At 51.2% G+C, this 18,614-nt stretch overlaps 1 protein-coding gene across 1 annotated transcript in view; it reads right to left on the bottom strand.

Annotated features, from left to right (window-relative positions):
• Positions 1–9,212, bottom strand: part of LOC142559355 (sphingomyelin phosphodiesterase-like) — a 171,278-nt gene extending 162,066 nt beyond the window's left edge. The window contains exon 1 of the mRNA XM_075670968.1: positions 8,940–9,212. Within this exon, the coding sequence (XP_075527083.1) occupies positions 8,940–9,212 (273 nt within the window). The remainder of the gene's footprint in view (positions 1–8,939) is intronic.
• Positions 9,213–18,614: the final 9,402 nt, after the last annotated feature.

Here is an 18,614-nt window from a genome sequence, read left to right as displayed (position 1 = left end):
ATACACGCTCTGAGCCACCTCCCAACGCGATGTGGGCGACAGCAGCCGTAAGAAAGTCATAGGAAGAGCCAAAGAAAGCTTCGCTTTTAAAGTTAGTTTCGTCATTCCCAGATTTGCCGCTGTATTATTCGCCGTCTTTTAAACTTGACATCTGGTTGAGGTGCTAGTGCGTTTATCTACCGAACGCCACCGCAAAGCCATGATCGAAGCCCGAGCCACGAAGACAACACCAACGTCGCGAAGGACCAGCAAGCTATACACAGGCTTCAAGGACTGCCCCGGGAGCACGGACTTTTGCCTGAGAACAACAGGAAGTGCACGGCCACGTCAACAGCTACAATGACAGCCCCAATTTAACCAACACCGATCGCGCTGCAGCAGCACAGGGAGCCAGCGAAGTTCCGCGGTTCAGCATTTGAGGACCCGGGAACTGGCTAGAGAAGTATCAAATGGTCGCAACATTTAACAACTGGAAAAGCAATGACAAGCTTCGCGATGTATTTTTCGCATTGAAAGACACCGGCAGGACGTGGTTCGACGATCGAGAAGCCACCGTAACGAAGTGCGACCTGTTCCGGAGCGGCTTCCTGCAGACATTCAAAAGCGTTGTGCGCAAAAAGCGAGCCCGAGCTCTACTAGAAACCCCAGTGCAACTGCCGAATGAGACCATCGCGATCTTCATGCAAGAGGTGGCCCATATTTTCTGGCACGCCGACCCTGGAATGTTGGCGGAGAAAAAAGTCAAAGTCGAAAGTGATGGTGGCAAAGTTCAGTCCGGAGTTCAAACACATCAGCAAGGGCATGACCATCGTATACGTCAAGGAATACATCGAGCCAAACGTACTCCGACGACCAAAATTTACGAGTCAGTCTTCAAATAAATCCAAGTCTACCGGTGAGCAAGCAGACAAAGCTCAGAAGTTTTCTCCGATCACGGAAAAACTACTTTTCGACGTCAACGAGGATTTTACAAAAACGAATTGCAAAACATCGCATAATAATCGAAGAGTTCCCTCGATCACTCGGCCAGAGCCCTTACCGAGTTTCTACGCGAGAACGTGAAGCTATAGGGCAACAACACGAGAAAATTCTGCGCGACGACATCATCCAGCCGTCGAAGAGTCCATGGGCATCACCTGTACTCTTGGTAAAGAAAAAGGACAGAACCCTACGTTTCTGCGTCGATTATGGCTGACTGAACAAAATGACGGAAAATGAAACATACCCCCTCCCATGCATAGACGACGCATTGGATCGGCTCTGCAACGTTATGTACTTCTCGTCGATGGGTCTCAAGACTGGCTACTGGCAAATAGAAGTCGATATTAAGGATCGCAAAACACCGCCTTCATCAAGCCAGACAGCCTCTGTGAGTTCAATGCGATCTCATTCGAGAAAGCGTTCCTGCGATGGAGAGCGCGGACGCGCTCGGATCAGCTCCTCACTTCAGTTTTCCAAATGGAATTGTAAAAGTATGACTGTTTTCACCGTTCCCAATGGATCCTTGAAGTTCACCCACATTAGAGGATACCAACCACATTTGTGACTAACTGGAACTTTTTACTTTCCGAGACACAACGCAGTTCACCCACATGCGCGCCTCGCTAACCCAAACGCCATCGCGAAGGCCGCACATCGACGCGCCGGTGAGTGTGTGGTGCTCGCACGTGATCATGTCGACTTTGGAGGCTCCCGAAACGACACCGATGCTCTTCAGGTTTTCTAAGCTTTCGGATAAAAGCCAGTGGCATGGACTGCCGGGAAATCGAAGCACACGACCCTGCCAGCTCGCAAGAGCCTCGGAAGCAAACCCACTGGACGGAAAACGCCAAGCAGACGGATGGGAATTGGCATACAGTGCTCACGCTCGGGCAGAAGAAAGGTCTCGCACAAACAAAGAGCAGGAAAAGCTTCTCGGAAAACGCCGGAACATCGACGGCACACCACACGTCGGCGACACCGGCGCACGAAAAGCCCAAACGGAAATCCAGCTATCGGCGACTGCCCCCTTTTCTCAGAGACGACTTCAAAATCGTACTGAGTACTACCCGTGAAAAACTTCACCAGCCCGCGACTAACGGACGCAGTGACTGTGGCCTGCAACGGTCAAGTAAGCGGAGACCAATTCCTACGGCGAATCAAACCCGGATCGAACATCCTGATTATATCAACACCAAGCCAAGAAACGACAGGCGAAATTCGCCGAATCGGGGACCTTAACTTGAATGGCCACGCGCACGCACTGAACACATACGTGGCAACCGGCAAAGGTACAAATAAGGGGGTCATACATGGTATACAACCACATACACCCCCCGACACCCTCAAGGCCAATCTCCGAGTACGCACGTAAGGAGATGAAACACTTCACGCGCGGATGCTGGGAGACACGAAGACAGCCGTGATCACCTTTTACGGAGAAATCACTCCAAGATACGTCTACTACAAAGGCGGTGAGCTCGCATCTTATGCTTACAAGAATGCCACACTGGTATGCAAGATATTTCACCAGGTAGGCCATCGTTAGGATGTGTGCCCTCAACCAGACATAGTGGTGTGCCGCATGTACGGAACCCACAACCCAGCACCTGATCACGAATGCGCCCCCAAGTGCGCAACATGCGGAGAAGGGCATTTGACGGGAGACCGCCAATGCAGGAAAAGGCTAAAACCGACGAACAACAACCCACATAAGGCAGGAAAGCAGCGACAATCAAGAATGGACGCAGAAAAGCAAATACTGCCAGGGACACCAAGATGGCTCAGCACCGAAAAAGCCGACGAAAACTCCTGGCCGACCATGACGGAAACGCAACCATGCTCCCAGGAAAGACATAGACTCAAGTCCAGATCCCGATCACAATCCAGGTCCACGCCCTGATCCAGGTCAAAATCAAGAAGAAACGATATCCATACACTCCCACCTCCCAATCCCTTAGGGCTCCGCTACACGAGGCTGCCGGGCACAGGGTGGAGGACCCGCAGAAATTCGACAATCCAAAGGTCAGCAGGGCGAGGGTGGTAACCCCTGCTGCTCCATTAACAGAGAACCCCTAATATAAAAAAATCATAGTCGAGAACAAACTCCTAAGAGAGAGCCTGAACGAAATCAAACGAGTGCTGGCGTCCTTAAAACAACGAAATTCTGCCACTTCCCAAAGCACCACGAAAGCGCGTGCGGCAATGACATCCCCGGCACCAAAAGCTCAGACTCCGATAGAAAGCGCGCTGGCGCAAATCTCGCATCACATGCAAAGTATGCAGAGCTTCCAAGAACAGTTGTACGTGCAATTTCAAAGATTTAAAAGCTAGGTAGATGAATCAATCTCAAGCTTTAAACAAACAGTACGTAAACATGCGAGCGGAAGCCCCGGCGCCCCGTCGAGCTAACGGCCGCGTCAACTAAACACAAGTGAAAGCGAGGACAATGGCGAGCAACCTAACATGGTCATCATACTGACACGAAATATGGCACTGGCATTGCTGCCCCTTCGACAAACAAACGGCGATCATGCAACAATTTATAAACGCGGCTTTCATAAAACCGGATTTCATATGTTTACAAGAAATTGGTACCAGACCAGTTAAAGTACGCGGATAATATGCGATTTTTAATCCCGATTATCCGCGGGTAGCAACGCTGGTGACCACGGACGTCGTAATGAGTACCCACTGCGTACAAAACTGCGCCATGCAGCACCAAATTATAAAAAAGTATGCGAACAAACGAGGTAGAGCTACTACCATCATTGTAAACATATACAGCCTGCCAAAACAGAGAAGAGCAGACTTTGAAAATATCCTCGCTGAAACGACCTCCTCACTAGAACGGAAAGACCGACTAGTCTTATTAGATTACTTTAATGACCCCCACACAACCTGGGGCTATAAACGGGTTACTCCGAAGGAAACGCTGCTATTACAGGTCATAGAAAGATTCGGTTTGCAGTTAGAAATGCTCCCAACCGCTCCAACACGGATAATAATATTTGGGGTCTTACGTGCCAAAACCACTTTCTGATTATGAGGCACGCCGTAGTGGAGGACTCCGGAAATTTTGACCACCTGGGGTTCTTTAACGTGCACCTAAATCTAAGCACACGGGTGTTTTTCGCATTACGCCCCCATCGAAATGCGGCCGCCGTGGCCGGGATTCGATCCCGCGACCTCGTGCTCAGCAGCCCAACACCATAGCCACTGAGCAACCACGGCGGGTGCCAACACGGATAGGAAACAGTGTTAGCGTAGACACTATCCCCGATTTGACATTTACCCTTAATCTGGACAATGTGATCGGGAAAAATCTCGACGCAACACTAGGTAGTGAGCACTACATTATCAGCCTTTCAGTAGACTCAACAAAAATCAGACGCACTATAGGGGAAGTAACCATCACGGATTGGTTGGTTTACTGAAACATTCCCTTCCACGACAATGGGCTCGATAACGCGGGAGAGTGGACTGCTCACTTCTCGATGCTCACGCCAGCACCCCTAAGCAACTCAGCCTTACCACAAAAACCCCGTAATTAACGCCCATCTCCTGCACCTATGGGATTGCAGGAGCGGGCTCACAAGACGGTGGAAAAGACAGAGAATAAATCGGAAATCCAGACACAAAATAGTTGAAATGATCGAAAAGGCAAGCAACTATGCTAGCAAACTGGGAGCCGAAAACTGGGTACGGTTGTGCGACTGCATGAGAGGCGCATTAGTGACAGCCAGAATTTGGGCAATACTGCGAAGCATGCTGGCGCCGGTGAATACAAACACGGTCACCAACAGGACCCTAATTACACTTGACGGGGAGTTAAAGGGCTCGAACGAAGCACTCATAAACTTGCTTTGGGTGAAGTACATCGGATCGAAAACCCTGGCTCCAGTCATACAGAAGTACAATGGCCCCGAAAAATGGGACGCTAAACACTCCTATCTCAAAGGCCGATCTTTTCGATGCGGCTCAATCCGCACGACGGAACACCGCCCCCGGTTCAGACAAGCTAACTTGCGCAATGCTACGAAAACTTAGTGACGAGCATCTAGAAAAGCTCACAGACCACTTCAATCGGCAGGTTCGGGACACGGGAACGCTACCGACGCAATGGAAGGAAACGCCCATAGTTCTTAATCCAATTGTCGGGAAAGCCCGCAGCCTGCAAAACCTATACATCTGACTTCATGTGTAGGAAAACTATATGAAAAGGTCATACTAACCAGATTAAATAACCGCCTAGAAGAAAACGACTACCTATCTGAGAACATGCATGGTTTTAGGCAGAATTTATCCGCTAAATACATATTCCTAAGACTGCATGAAGAGGTAATCAACAACATCTCGACAGGCGCCGAACACTTAATGATGGCAGTAGATGTGAAAGTGCCTTTGACACAATGGCACACGACCTAATTCTACAAGAACTAAGCAATACGCCGTGCGCAGAAAAAACCTACAACTACATTCGCGCCTTCCCAACGGGCTGAAAAGCCAGAATAGGGCTAGGATAAGTCAGATCTGAAGCTCTCGCAATGCCAAATCGTGGAACTCTGCAAGGATCAATGCTATCGGCTTTGCTCTTCAATATGGGCATGAACAGGCTAGCTAAACAAATGTAACAAATACCGGACCTGAAATTCGCCCTTACCGTAACTATCGTGCACATAAAACAATCGGAACTCTCCGAACGACAGTCAAACCAATCTCTACACTTATACGAAGACTGACGAAGTATCGTAGCGGCTTTAGCAAGGCCGAAACTTTCAGACTTGTTCACGCCTTCATCATCAGCCGCATTACATACAGCCTCCCTTACCAGGAGTTGCGTAAAACGGAACTGGAGCAGATAGACGTCCTTATATGAACGGCCTGCAAAGCCGCCATCGGACTCCCTACGGGTTCCTCCTCGGCGAAAGTAAATGTATTATTGGGAGTATACAACACCTTCGAAGAACTAAAGGTAGCGGTATTCATATCAGAATGAGAGCGCCTAAACTTATCCCCAACAGGTAGAAAGCTGCTAGAGACATTGGGCTACCCCGTATACGGCCGCACTACCGCAAGGAAGACTTAGTGGCTCGACATCGAACGATGCGCGGATACCTCATAGTGGCCGATATTCCCAAAAACGTGAGCCCCTTTTACCACCAGGGCCGCCGCAAGGTTCGGGCAAACCAACTTAAAAAATGATTTGGAAATTCTGCTGACGCACTGTACACAGATGCAGCTCCGGGGCCAGGTCGCCATATAATAGTGGCCGCAAGCCCGACATGACCAATCGAAATTCGACATTGCTGCCACAATTAGGACTAAATGCATAGCCATGGCGCAGACAGCCGACATCGCAATGGCAATTAAGGTTAAAGACGCGGCCGCCCAGCCACCTGTGATCATCATGGGCTCACAGGTGACTTGTCGCCTGTGCATGCAAGGCAGACTGCCCGCGTGTGCACTACGCATACTAGGTCACCCGCTCCGGGAAACGCGCAGTGTTATCTGAAGCCCGGGCTTCGCGGGGCTTGAGGGCAACGAAAGGGCAGATGCTCTCGCTGGAGAATTGGCTATCCGAGCGAGAGTGCAGCCCGAGACACCCCGATCGGTCCTTTGAAATCTCCACGCGACATCCTTGAGCACCAGCGTCTGGAACGCGGAACGTACGCGGGGCCTCCACCCGAGTCTGAGCGGAGCGGATTCCCGAGACCCGAGACTAATTCAAACAAACACCTACCCACGCCTCGGATTGTGGCATGCCATCTGGCCTACAGCCTATCCCGGCCACTGCCCGTGGTGCTGGGGGAAGCTAACTCTCGCCCACGTAACGTGGGAATGCCCGAGCAGACCCCCAAAATTGAATTCCCCCTGTTGGCAACGAAAATCACAAATAGGGAGCTGTGGGAAACCATCCTCGCCGATACTGACCTCTAGACCCACAGGGGTCTCCTCGACCAAGCCCGGCCATTAGCTCTGGCCAGTGGAGTCTCGGAATAGGGATCCATCTACCCGCTCCCAATTCCCCCTTATCTTTTCACTCAATAAATTGTTATTCTCTCATGCCATTCGCACTGCGCTCGGCGCCTAAAGCTTAAGCGAATACATCGAATATTCACGTCGTCTCATCATCCACAATGCAACGGCATAGACAAATCCAATAATAGTCGCCAGACTTAAATAGAATTCTTGGACTAAGCTGATATGTAATGTCATGGACGAATACAATAGAATACCTCACTAAGTTACTCGGCCGTCGTTCATGTGGCCGACATCGTTCTCACCTCAGAAGAGTGCGTGGCTGTCACTGTGCGCGTTGGGGGGGATGGGGGGGCGACACTTGTGTCGCCGGCGTGTACGTGCAACCCGTACGACGGTGGGATACGACCTTCATTGAGAGCCTCACCGCGCACATCGGTGGCGACTGCGTCGTGTGCGGTGATTTCAACTCCCACCACACGGCGTGGGGCAGCGCCCACAGCGAGCCGAATGGCAGGAAACTGCTGAATTCCATCCATACTTCGGGCCTGCTAATCATCAACACCGGCAGTCCCACGTTTGTGCGTCGGAGGGTACACGGGATTGCAATAGACTTGTCGCTCGTGAGTGAGCGCTGCTACTACGAGTGGCTTCGAAGGCCCTGACACGCAGAGGTCGCATCACTATCCGATCTCCCTCGACCCGCTCGGCCTGAACCGCACGAGGACACGCACATACCGCGTCACGACTGGTCCCACTTTCGGTTCCTCTGTGCCACACCTCCTCCGGCGAATACAAACTTTCTTACGCATCTTACGAGGTGCGTGGATGCCGCTACGAAAGCGTGCACGGTGCCTGCTGGAACATCCGCCCCCGACATCAAGCTTCTCAATCTGCGCGCTGTCCGTTGTCTCACCGAACGCTGTGCCATCAAGAGCAACAAAGTGGAGTACCGGACTTTATATAACCGCCTTGACGCTGCGTGCCACCGTCACGCCAGGCAGCGCCGCAACCAGAACTGTCAAAATCGCTGCGTGTCGTTGGAGGACACTGGCGACAAGTCGCGCCCTTGGAGCATTCTCGCTGCCCCCATTCGCTGCTCTCCTGACGCCGGTGAGCGACCCACTTCGTCAACGGGTGCAGTCACGCAGCTGTGTTCAGTGGCACTGCCGACACTGACGTCGATGACTGGCTTTCGTCGCATCAATGGGAGAGCAACAGCAAAAACCAATGGGACGACGCGGCCAAACTTACCAACGTTATTTTTTTCCTAGCTTGTCACTAACCTGTGGTTCAGCAACCACGAGGAAACCTTTGCGACATGGACGGAATTTAAGACTGCCTTTGTGGAGGTATTTGGCTGACCTGCCCCGGAGAAAGATAGCGCCGAACAACGCCCCCGCCGACGCGCGCTACAGTCACGCGAGAATTTCACCAGAAATATTGAAGACGCCTTCGATCTCTCCAACCGTGTGAGCCTAACTATGACTGAGGAAGATAAGATTAAGCAGATCCTCAACGACGTTGAAATTGACGCTTTCCAGATGCTCCTGACCAAGAATCCTACAACCGTCGCAGCTGTACTCACCTACTGCCAATCCTTTGACGAATTACCGAGGCAAGGAGCGCTCGCCCGACAATAGTTTCCTCAAGTGACAACCCTTTCGAGATTGCTGTATGCAATCGGACACACTGATGATGGTTCTCTGTGGTCAACCTTTGTCCTCTGTCCTGCAGCATATCATGCGCGAGCAGTTAGCAGAGGTTCTCTCTCCAGTCCACCAGCAACCTCTGGCACGGCCGCTGGATGATGATTATTATGACAAGATGTATTTATTGAGGGATATCTCAGAGGCCTATAATGGGGAATAGGAAGAGAGGGGAGGGCGTATTCAGAGCCACCCTAGGAGCTGTGCGTCCTTGGCGAAAGCCAATAGCGAGTCCAGAATGACCCTGTCGGAATCCATTGAGCCAGTTGCCGGTCTAATCCACTCCTCGTAGCACGACACTCGCACCACCCTCTGGTGGTGGTCCCGCTGCTGAGCGTGTCGCTGGTACTCCCAAATAAGATGGGCTGTGGATGGCCGCGTGGCGATGTCATAGTCATGGGCACCTGTGTGGCGCTTGGAGTGCTTCTTGGTCCGCAGAGGCTGTGTGAGGGCTGGGTTCCTGTGACGGGAAGGAGTTGGGAGACGGGGATGGAGGGTGTCTTTCCCGGCGTCGCCGGTACTGCCGCCACCGTTCCAGTACATCCGGTGTGAGGACAAAGCCGGAACGGAGCCTATACAGCAACACCTGCCCCGACCTGGGAAGACCCGCGGGAAATGGGTCTTGATCTGAGGGCACACCCGCACGGATTTCCCTCTTGCTTCGGTTGGCTGCTGCTCTCAGAGCTCTATCTGGGTCATAAGGGGCTCCATTTGTTGTGCTGCTCGTGCTGGTGGTGAGGGCTACTGAAGGATCTCGTGAGACGACGCGGTTGGAACGAAGGACACGCGCCGCCTCGCGGGCTCTCTCATTTCCCTCGTTGCCCTGGCGACCAGGGATCCAATGAAGTGTTGCAGTGACCCCGTGGGCCTACGCACGCCTGAAGGCCTGCTTGGCCAGGAGTGTACTTCTGATGAGGATGTGTGGCGAGACTTGCAGGCATGCAGTGCGCATACTTAGAGTCGGTGTATGTATCGGTGTGTTTTGCTTGCGTGGTGCTTCTAATAACCAGACTATTCCGTGGAGTTGAAGTTTCGTTGCGTCGTAAGCATCAGCAGTTGAAAAGGTAGAATCTGTAGCACAAGGACCGACTATGAGGTAGGCGAATGCTCCCTCGCTGGTGCATGGTTCGAAAGCTGCGTCAGTGTACACTTGTTCATGGCTTGGTGGTGTATCTGCCAATCTCTGCGCATGACGAGCAGCGAATGCTGCCCGGCGGGCGCCCACGTATCGGGGCGTGGGCGTACTGCCGACAACAGCAATGTCATCTCAAGGTGAAATGTCGGATGGCAGTTGTGATAAAGTTTATTTCCTTTCCCAAGTAGGCCAGTAGAGTCCTGTCTTGTCTGGTGAGCTTCAGCGGTTCCTCGTGTCCTGCCTTCAATGCTTCGATGGTTGTACGGAGGGTAGGCAACTTCGCATAGCGATGTAGCTCGTCAACACCAGTGTTTGCGGAGCCCTGTGATAACGCGGAGAGCTGGTGGGCTATTGTGCAATAGTCCACCTAGTGGACAAGTCCACTTCTTCCTGACGTCATCGGAACGCGTTCTGTTGTTATGAACATCGGCGAGTGCTGACGTCATCAGTAGGAAATGCGAGCTTACACGAAAATGAACTGGAAGGCCTCGTACACGAAGAACATAGTACCTGGTGCACCCTGAAAGTCACCCGTGACATTATAAATCGAATGCAATGCAGTTTAGCCGTTTGCTATTAGTTTCGGTTGTGGTTTACCGAGGAAAGATGTGAAACGAGCTTGGCCGTGTGACTTGTAACAACATAAAGTGTCTAAAAACTTTATTTGCACCATCTTTGTATACGGTAGAGCGGCGTTTCACTTTTTTTCCAGTATTGTAACGGCTGAAATTGTTAGTGTGTCACCAGAGAGCCACGTTAGCGAACCAAAACGCGAAATGGCAGCTGTTTCGAATGAATGAAACAGCTGACCACAAATCTCCGGCTACCGAGCATTTCCGTAAACTGACGGCAACCGTATTTAATGTTGATACTTGCTGTCTTGGTACATTCTCTGACAATAGTGTTGGAACTGAAACGCAAAATGACAGCCTCTACGCTATCAATGAATATATGATGTAGGATTGTCGGCTACTGAGCATGGGTAATCCCTGTCGTGACATGGGCGGTGGCAGTATGTCATGTTGGTGGTTGCTGTCTCGGTGCATTCTCCGATAGTACTGCTGAAATCGTCGTCAGTGATCGTGCACCAGACAATGTACGACTCGTCGTCACGACTGTGATGCTTCGACAGAACATTCAGCTCGAATCGCCTCTAGTACCACACCGACAACTGCACTAATATATTTTAATATCTTTTTCTTGTCTAGGATGGCGGAGCGTCGATGAAAAGTTCAGGGGGGGAAATGGAAGAAAATAGGCTTTATATAGATAGGATTACACGTCAGCACATGACGTACCAAGGGCCGCGTATCCAACGCAAGAAATAAACGCGTCACTGTAATCGAGTACCGGCGCATTTCCCACAAGAACGGGCGTGTTCAACCAAGGTGTTGTATAACCTCCCTTTCTTCGTCTCTATAATTCTAGGCCAAGATTGTTTTTTTTTATAATTTAGTCAGGTAATGTGCATGATTTGGATAAATGGAGTGGGCCGAGGATGAAGTTCTTTAAGAAAATTTGTCGGAATAGTTCTACAAAATCTGAACATAATTATTTTTTCAAATTCAGGTAATTATTCTGAGGAACTTTGATGGTTAAGTATGGTAACAAGCGCGATGTGCTCTCCAAATCACTTTGCTCAAATGACAGTAGAGCCACGAAATGGTTCCACGTGTGCCAGCCGGTGTACAGCCTATTTTTTAATGAAATTTGTTGTAACTATAGGTTCAGGAAACTAAGTTCTACAAGCCGCAGAAGGTGTAATTCTTATTAAGACTGCATGATTTTCTTTCTTTCGAATCCTTCATCTTCAGTTTTCCTTCGCGCGATTGCTTCGGAAAATAAGAGAGCAGGGACCTGAACGACGTGGCACACACTTATGATGGTTATCTGTGGCCCCACATCAAAGATTTTATCCGTAAAGAGGTGGCGCGCCAGCTTTCCCTGCTCCCTCTCACCGAGGAGCCTGGTTAACTTTTGTCCTCGGTCCTGCAGCAGATCATCGGCGAGCAGGTTGCACAGGTTCTCCCGCCAGTCCACCAGCAACCTCTGGCATGGCCGCTGGATTTAAAAAAAAAGGTGCCGCCTGCCGCGTGCATATAAAACGCTGTCATTCGCCGCGATACCCCCAGCCGGGAGTGGGTGAGTGTCAACTTTGTTATTAGAAGGGGTAAGGGATAAGGGAGGCTAAGCTACGTAGGCTTCCAGGTTGTGCTTCACGATGGCGTCTTCAACTCGTGCCAGGACCCGTGTTTGGATGTCTCGGTCGGTGCTGGAGAGAAGGGCCTCCCATTGTTCGTCGGTGGGGGGTGGTGAGACGAGGTCGGCGGGTGGGGGGTCTTACGGGCAGCCCCAGAGGATGTGGTTCAAGGAGGCAACGTCGCCGCACAGGCAGCAGCGTGGATCAATGACACCAGGGTGGATGTGCGAATACACTAGGGGGCGCGGAAAGGTGCGGGTCTGGAGGCGACGCCAAGCGATCTCGGACCGCTTGGGAAGACTGCCATGTGGGGGTGGGTAGGCGTACCGTTCGAGGCGATAGCGCTGGGTAATGTCGTGGTAGGTGACCAGGGGCTCCGGCACCGGGGCGTCCGACGCGGAGGGGCCCACCGCTCGGTCGACGAATCCTCGAGCGTGTTGGTGAGCTGACTCGTTGCAAGGGTGACCCGAGTGTGCGGGGACCCAGACCAGTTCAATGGGACACGGTTCGTCCTCCAGTAGGAGTGGGCGAAGGAGCCGTAAGGTGGTAGGCGAGACGAGACCTCGGGCGAAATTGGAGATGGCGTGCTTGGAGTCGGGGAGTATGACGCTGGCGTTGGTCGAGGTGGCGGCTACAGCGATGGCCGCCTCCTCAGCCTCGACGACGTAGGGCGTTCGAACGGTGGCGGCCGTGATTGTCGGCCCCGAGGGTGCCTAGGAGGGCGAGACGGAGACGACTGCGAAGGCGTCTCCGGGCGAGGCGTATCGGGCCGCATCCACGTAGGCGATGGCCGGGTGGGCGGCGTACTTGGCGTGAAGCATGGCCGCACGGGCTTGGCGACGGGCGTCGTAGTGTCCCGCGAGCATATTCTTGGGTAGCGGCTTGATGGGAAAGGCTGCCCGAAGAGCATGCGGTAGTGAGACCAGGTCTGGCGGGTGAGAAGAGGTGCCATGACCGATGGAAGAGAGGATGTAGCGACCGGTCGGCGAACGATAAAGGCGTTGCACCTGAGCGGTGCGGTGAGCTTCGCTCAGTTCGTCGAGCGTGTTGTGGACTCCCAGGCGGAGGAGACGCGCCGTGGATGCGTTGGGGGGAAGGCCGAGAGCAGTCTTGTATGCTCGGCGGATGAGGACGTCGACCTTGTCGCGTTCCGATTTGAGAAGACGAGCTAAGGAAGGCCGTACATGAGACGGGAAACGACGAAAGCGTCGACTAGGCGGAGGAGATCGTGTTCGCGCATGCCCGCGCCGCGCTCGGACACGAGCGAGCACGCGCGCGGTTTGCTGAACCAAAAGCGAGAGCGGGTAGATGGTGTGAGCATTATGGCGGTTTGACTGTATTGTCACGTGGTGGTGACGTAGAAGAACACAGTAGCAATACTGTGAACGACAAAACTAACTTTTATTGGGCGAACCTGTGCCCACAAGACAGGCTACACTTATAGCACAACGATAGCGGCGAACACGGTCGGCGATTGTCGAAAATCTGATGAACGGGACAAGCGCGTCGGCTTTTATACATCAATCGTCGAATGTTCCAGACTAATCGTTGGGACCCGCGTGTCTTCCACAAAGTTCTACATTATTCGCGTCGCGCACACATGCGATCAGATTACACAAGGTTCGGGCACAGACAGCGGATAGAAGCATCGATAACTTTCCAGAAACTTCGGATACATGCAGGCGCGTCCCGCGCTGTGCGATTACATTTGTTTGGCGGCGAAGCGTGGTCGCCCGATAAATATAAGTACATGTGTCAATACCCCCCTCCTAAATAGCATCGTCCCGATGCTGCAAATATAAGAGAGCGAAACACAAAAGGACACTTATTAAACATAAGTAACAAAACAACGAAAAGAAACAAAGTCCAAAGGTCAGTTACGCGAAGTCCCACAGTTCAACAACGCTGGTACTACGGCTTGAGTCGCACAACGTGGACAATTTCAGGTCGTGAGCGGCGCCGCTGTGACAGCGAAATGCCGTGTGGCACGACCTCACAGTCCATTGTGCCAATACGTCGGATGACCTTGTAAGGTCCGAAATAGCCTCGGAGTAGTTTCTCCCTGAGTCCTCGTCGGCGTATCGGGGTCCATACCCAAACACGGTCACCGGGCTGGTACTCGACGCCCGAGCACCCGGAGATGCGAGACGACGCCCAGCCGGGAACTGTTTGGGATCGGCATAAAAAAAATGCGTCAGGAAACGCGCCTGGGACGCACCTGGCACGCCGTCGCCGACGCGTCTTATCCCCGTCAGCTAGGGCCGTGATCGACCCAGCCAAGCTGCCGAGAATGCAACTACGGCTGTCACGTTCGCTTCCATTGAAGCCCGCACTTATAAAGCAAGATATAAAAAGGAAGAACATGTACGTACTTGCTGCGGTAAAGCTAGTGAAAAGATGGAGCATCTTCTATTATAATGTGAAGATATCTGCCCAGCGTTCGATTTAGGCATCTCTGGCCTCCTTGAAGCCTTTGGGTTTAGCGAGAGCAGGGGGAAAGTAAACGTGCCCGCTGCATAGATTAGTAAGCGGCGATTTGTAGATTGGTGGAAGAAAATTAAGGAAACGACAAACAACGGAGGAGTGCAAACACAAAGTCCACAATGTGAGTTCAGAAAGCTAGTTTGTTCATGGGAATCCATCGTGGGATTTTTCGCCTTTTTTTTTCTTTTTAACATAGGTAGTACATTAGGCAATATAATAGCAAGAGCTCCGCGGCGTAACCCACCACCCCGTTCCGATGGGGACGCTAATAGCATCCATCCATCCATCACGCCGCTCGCGTACGTCTACGCTAAAGCTCCTTCGTTTCAGCAGTATTAAATAGAGCGGCTTTAGTTTATGTCTCCACCCATCATCAAGACGCCCAGCTCGCATGTGGTTGCCGGAATACAGGACAGGCTCGGCGCTGCGACAGAATGCTCGTAAAGCATGCTGGTTCGATAGATCACGCTTGCGATCGACTGCCAGGCGGCTGGCGGGCAGGCCTCGCGCGCTGGCTCCAAAACAACCGGAATTAGACGACACAACGTCTCATCATGACGCAGGGCCAGTGCAGGCGGAGCTTAGCCCTGATCACTCTAAGAACGAGTTGAAGAGATAAAGCATGGCAATGGAGGAGCGTAACTTTTTTCGTAATGTTTTACTGTAGCTGCACGTACCCTACGCGTCTAGAAAAATTGTGCGAAACGTTTCAGGGACACTTTACAAATTATTGCGGTAGAAGGCTCCGCAGACGGCACATTACAACTTACAGTGGAGAAGAATAGCAAAAGCAGGGAACGTAAAGTATAAATTTCAGAGCAAAAAATGTATTCCAGGACCAAGTCATCCGTTCTAAACTCCTGAAATAGGCGCACAAGAAAGGTAAAAATGGCGATCGCTTGGACAGAAAGGTAAAGCGGCGCTCCGGCCTCTTGTGCTCCAGCCCAACTGATTGTTCTTGTGTCAGCTTTATTATAACCTCAAGTCCTCTCCTGATGCCTTCGTTTGACGGTATTTTATTTTCGCACGCTAAATGACCTCGTATGACCGTTTATCACACAGTAAACGTAGGCGCGAAATAAAGAACAGACTGGCGCAGAAAAAGGAAGAGGTAGACCTTCTGGAACGTATTGTAAAGAATTGGCGCTTGGTTTACCAGCGTAGCTGTAAAAAAAGTGCATTCCTCATAGAAAATGCAGCCTGCATTTTGCCTACTCCAAGATGGCGGCCATCGATTGTACTCAAGGAGGGTAAAGAAAACTGCTGGAGTGGAAGTCGCCTATACTGGCCTATGGGCTCGGGTGAAGCCGGCGGCGGCCATCTTGCGGGGGGCAAGAAGCGGCCTGCCGAAAGCTTCGCAGCGCTGTTCGTCTACTTTTCCAGCGGTTTTTGATTACTTAACGGATTTTCAAGTTCCAATGCAACACTGTGGGCGATGAGGCGAGCCATACTGGAAGTTTCCGCATCTCAGATATCCGAGTACTGGGCATTTTTCATTTCATCGGCATGAATATATGCAGCTGCCGCAAAGTAGAAAAAAATTCGCGCAATAATTAGCTTTTAATCCCCTTCTTTAATGCAGTGTATTACTTGATCAATCATGAAAGCTGTCAGAACAAAAAGCAATTAAAAAATGGCTGTGGCTTAGCTAAGGTTAAGCCCAGGATGCGAAGCATACTAGCCTTTATTTTAGTTGTTGAACCACTGTTTAGCCTGGTGAACTGCTGTTGCTTGGCTATATTTGGTTCGGCTAGACGAAGAAACAACTCATGCAGGCGAGCGCACGAGCTGAGACCCGGCTATGTAGCTACGCGGCCGCAAGCGAGCGCACGAGCTGAGCCTCCGCTTTTGATGATGATGATAGCAACTTTATTGTACCGCCGGATAAGGAGGCCCCTACTCCCCGTCCCCGGCACACAGGCCTTGGGGACGGGGGCCGGAACCTCCGCGATTAGAAGCAAGCAAAGAAGTCTTGACTCTTCGCGGCTTCTTCCGCCAGGCGGATGGAGGAGGAGGAGGAATAAACATTTATTGATGAGGCAAAAAAAAAAAAAAAGTGGCGGAAGGGAGCGGTGCAGGGTGGGTCCCTATTCCAAGACTCCAGTGGCCATCGCGACCCGCCCAGCTTGGTCCAAGAGGCCCTTCTGGGCCTCGAGGTCAGCAAGAGCGAGGATGGCCTCCCAGGGCTCCCTTAGCAAGGTGAGTACCAAAGGTGAATTAATGGCATGAGGTCTTTTGGCGCACTCCCATGTTACGTGAGGCAATGAAGGCCATGATCCGCACCACGGGCAAGAGTTAGTGTACAAGGTTGGGCTTATTTTGTGGTATCTACCCAAATGTGGGTAGGTATCCGTCTGTATTCTTCTATATTGCTGCGCCTCCTCTACATTGAGTAGTTTGTGTGGTGGAGCGTACTGTTGCCGGGTTCTTCGCTGGTGCTCCAGTATATCGCGGACCAGTAAGCGATCGTCTTTTTCATCGTCGTGCGTATCTCCAGCTCGGTTAGTAAAGCCTCGAGCTAGAGTGTGTGCCTGTTCGTTTCCCGAGATACCCTCGTGGCCAGGACACCATAAAATTGCATGATCTTCTTTCAATGTGTCGCCTATGATATTAAGGGCGATTTGTGGTATGTTGCCTTGTAGATACATTCTGCATGCCACTTGTGAGTCGGACATTATTAAAGCTGAGCTGTTTTGCTTTTCCTTGTATGCGATAGCGAGAGCAATCGCCGCTGCTTCCGCTGTTGCAGTGCACCTAGTGCGTATCGAGGCTGATGTGTGAAGCGTTCCTTGGCGTGTGGGTTGAACTGCCACTATTACATGTCCTTTGCTAAATCTAGCTGCATCAGTATACATTACGTCTTGATTACTGCCGAAGGTTTTCTGAAGATGTTTAGCTCTCGCTTGTCTTCTCGCTGTGTGATAAGTTTTGTTCATGTTGCGTGGGATTGGGGAGACCACTATGCGCTCGCGTATTGGATCCGGCATTGCGGTCGTTTGTTCCTTGGAGTACTGCGGTCGCATTGGGTAGCCTAAACGCGATAGAACGTTTCTACCTGTGCTTGTCAGGCATAGTCGTTCTCTTTGTGTCATAAGAACGGCTGCTCTTAACTCTTCAAATGTGTTGTATATGCCTAGAGCTTGCACCCTCTCGTTTGCCGCATTCTTAGGAAGCCCAAGCGCTGCCTTATACGCGCCACGTATTAGTAGGTCGATTTCTGTGATTTCCGACGGGGTTAGCTCTTGATATGGTAGACCGTATGTTACTTTGCTAAGAATAAAAGCCTGGACTAGTGTTATGGTTTCGTTTTCGTGGAGCCCTTTACCTTTCTTTGTAATTCTGCTTATTAGTCTAGCGATGCTCCTCGTGCTTGACTTTAGAGTCGCAATGGTGTGAGTGGCTCTTTTGTTGCTTTGTAACCATAGTCCTAGTATTCTGATCATATTTCTTTCTGGTAACGTCTGGTCACCCATAGTTAGGTGGATGCTCGGTTTGTTTCTGTAGTTACGCCCGTGGATCCGGATAAACTCAGATTTTTCCGGAGCGCATTCCATACCGTTTTGTTCTGCGAAGTCCTTCACCGAGTCGATAGCCTCCTGGATAGTTTGTTCTTTTTGTCCTAACGAGCCTTTGCAGGCCCATAACGTGATGTCGTCTGCGTAAAACGCGAAGTTGAGGTCGTTAATTTTCTCTAGTTGTCGTGCCAAGCGGTTCATTGCGACATTAAATAGAAGTGGTGAGAGGATGGCACCCTGTGGTGTGCCTCTGTTAGGCATTGGGAGTTTGGAAGATCGAATATTTTCCATACCTATTGTGGCTTTACGTTCAGTAAGGAAAGAGCGGATGTAATTGTGGATCTTAATTCCACAGCCCATTCTTTCGAGCTCTTCAAGTATGAGGGTATGGGAGATCGTATCAAAAGCGCTTTTTAAGTCAAGCGCTGCTATGATGTTCTCTCCCCCTGTAGGGACATTTTGCAGCACGTCATCTCGTAGCCTCACGAATATGTCTTGTGTAGAAAGATGTTGTCTGAAGCCGTACATGTTGTGCGAGAGAAGTTCGTGCCCTTCGATATAGCTGGTAAGCCTGATATGAAGGACCTTTTCGAAAAGTTTGCCTAAGCAGG

This window comes from Dermacentor variabilis, chromosome 10, assembly GCF_050947875.1.
Source record: "Dermacentor variabilis isolate Ectoservices chromosome 10, ASM5094787v1, whole genome shotgun sequence".
NCBI classification, from domain to species: Eukaryota; Metazoa; Arthropoda; class Arachnida; order Ixodida; family Ixodidae; genus Dermacentor; species Dermacentor variabilis.
The sequence above is the reverse complement of the archived record's forward strand: the minus strand, read 5'-3'. Positions and strand labels throughout refer to the sequence as shown.